Genomic DNA, 1,980 nt, shown 5'->3' on the forward strand with positions numbered 1-1,980 from the left:
TAGACGTTGGTACGCATCCCGCGTGAGAGTTTCCACTCTGCACGTGAGTCCCGTGGGCCTCCTGCTCCTTACTTACCTAGTTTGTAGCGTAGTCCCAGCGATCCTCCAGCCTCTGGATCTCCTTACAGTATTTTCCTTCCTCGCATTCCATTGTTTTGAGTATATGGTTTGTCGTGCCCCTAAGGCACTTGTGTAAATATTGTGCGAACTCGTATTTTCTTTTTAGTATTGTCATGTGCTTAGCCCTCTGATCTCATAAAGAGTTCAGAGGTGGGCAGCGGGGCAAGCATGGACGACGAGGAGGAAACCTACCGGCTCTGGAAGATCCGCAAGACGGTCATGCAGCTCTGCCATGATCGTGGCTATTTGGTGACCCAGGACGAGTTGGATCAGACCCTGGATGAGTTTAAGGGTCAGTTTGGGGATAAACCCAGCGAAGGGCGCCCCAGACGAACTGACCTCACAGTGCTGGTGGCCCACAATGACGACCCAACAGACCAGATGTTTGTCTTTTTCCCAGAGGAGCCCAAGGTGGGAATCAAAACCATCAAGATGTACTGCCAGAGAATGCAAGAAGAGAACATCACCAGGGCTTTGATCGTGGTCCAGACGGGCATGACTCCCTCAGCGAAGCAGTCGCTGGTGGACATGGCTCCCAAATACATCCTGGAACAGTTTTTGCAGCAGGAGCTGCTCATTAACATCACAGAGCATGAGCTGGTTCCAGAACATGTTGTCATGACAAAGGAAGAAGTAACAGAGTTATTGGCGAGATACAAGTTGCGTGAATCTCAGCTTCCCAGAATACAGGCCGGAGATCCTGTGGCACGATACTTTGGCATCAAGCGTGGTCAGGTGGTGAAGATTATCCGGCCCAGTGAGACTGCTGGGCGATACATCACCTACCGATTGGTGCAATGATGGTCCTCCCTTATTGGCAATGAAAATCAAAGTACCTGGACTTCTGAATCGGCCTCGCTCCCTGTCCTCTTCCATCAAAATCCCGTTGCAGGCTGCCTGCCCTCCACACGCCTTGAATTGAACCATTAGGCATTGTCGGATTGAAGTTGCCCAGATGCTGCCATCTCCCTTGCTCAAAGACATGGACCTCGCGTCACTCTGCTACCGCCCCGGTCCTTGATGTTGGAACCAGAGTCACTCTGCTGCCTCCCCTGTCCTTGATGTTGGAACCAGAGTCACTCTGCTACCTCCCCTGTCCTTGATGTTGGCCTTCAAGAGTCTATCTGGAGGGAGCGGTAGCAGAGTTTGAGATGTGCTCTAGAGCTCTTGCTACACTTCAGGATTGTGTTTTGGATTCTGAATTTTCCATATCTCTGACTTTCGCTGTTGAAGCTGCATCTGTGCAGCTAGAGAGACATTGTAGTTCCATCCCTTTTTGTGTTTTATTTGTTGTTTGCGCTTTAAGGGTTTTAGTTATTCATTGTGATGCAAAAATAAAGTTATTTTTTCTGTGGAAAAAAAAAAAAAAAAAAGTTCAGAGGTGTTGTTATTAATAAATAGACTGTTTATTTTCATAACAACCTGTGTGGTGTCCTTTCATTTGGTATTCAAGGGGTTATACTATGGTAAAACAGCTGGCTTCACATGCCAAAAGAGATTAGCCTAAAAGACTGCTTTTGTCCACGCTACTAGGATAGCTGGTCTATACGGTTGACTTTACAACCAATCACCATAAGGGTTGTTTGGACTGATACAAGGTGATCACTAGAATTAGTGAGCATCATATATCAGGCCAACTTCTCACAGTAGGCGTTGTAAAAGTATGCGTTGTAACGTCATACATCCGTCACAAATATTTGACATAGGTGGGCAGGGACTGAATGGTGAAAAAACAAGCTGACCTCTTAAACCAGAGTCTGAAAGCCCGCCACCATCTGTAGAGTCATCCGTTTAAGAAGAGTTACAAACATTATTAAGTATTTTTTTTTAAAGTGCAACTGGTCCTGGGTAACATGGCTA

The 1,980-nt window shown here is 46.8% G+C and overlaps 1 protein-coding gene across 1 annotated transcript; it reads left to right on the forward strand.

Moving 5' to 3' along the window:
• Nucleotides 1–277: 277 nt before the first annotated feature.
• Nucleotides 278–1,487, forward strand: LOC144818871 (DNA-directed RNA polymerases I, II, and III subunit RPABC1). The gene has a single exon (XM_078676688.1). The coding sequence runs from the start codon at nucleotides 289–291 to the stop codon at nucleotides 919–921; it is 633 nt and encodes a 210-aa protein (XP_078532814.1). The 5' UTR covers nucleotides 278–288; the 3' UTR covers nucleotides 922–1,487.
• The last annotated feature ends 493 nt before the right edge of the window (nucleotides 1,488–1,980 follow it).

Source organism: Lissotriton helveticus, chromosome 2_1, assembly GCF_964261635.1.
Source record: "Lissotriton helveticus chromosome 2_1, aLisHel1.1, whole genome shotgun sequence".
In the NCBI taxonomy this organism is placed as follows: Eukaryota; Metazoa; Chordata; class Amphibia; order Caudata; family Salamandridae; genus Lissotriton; species Lissotriton helveticus.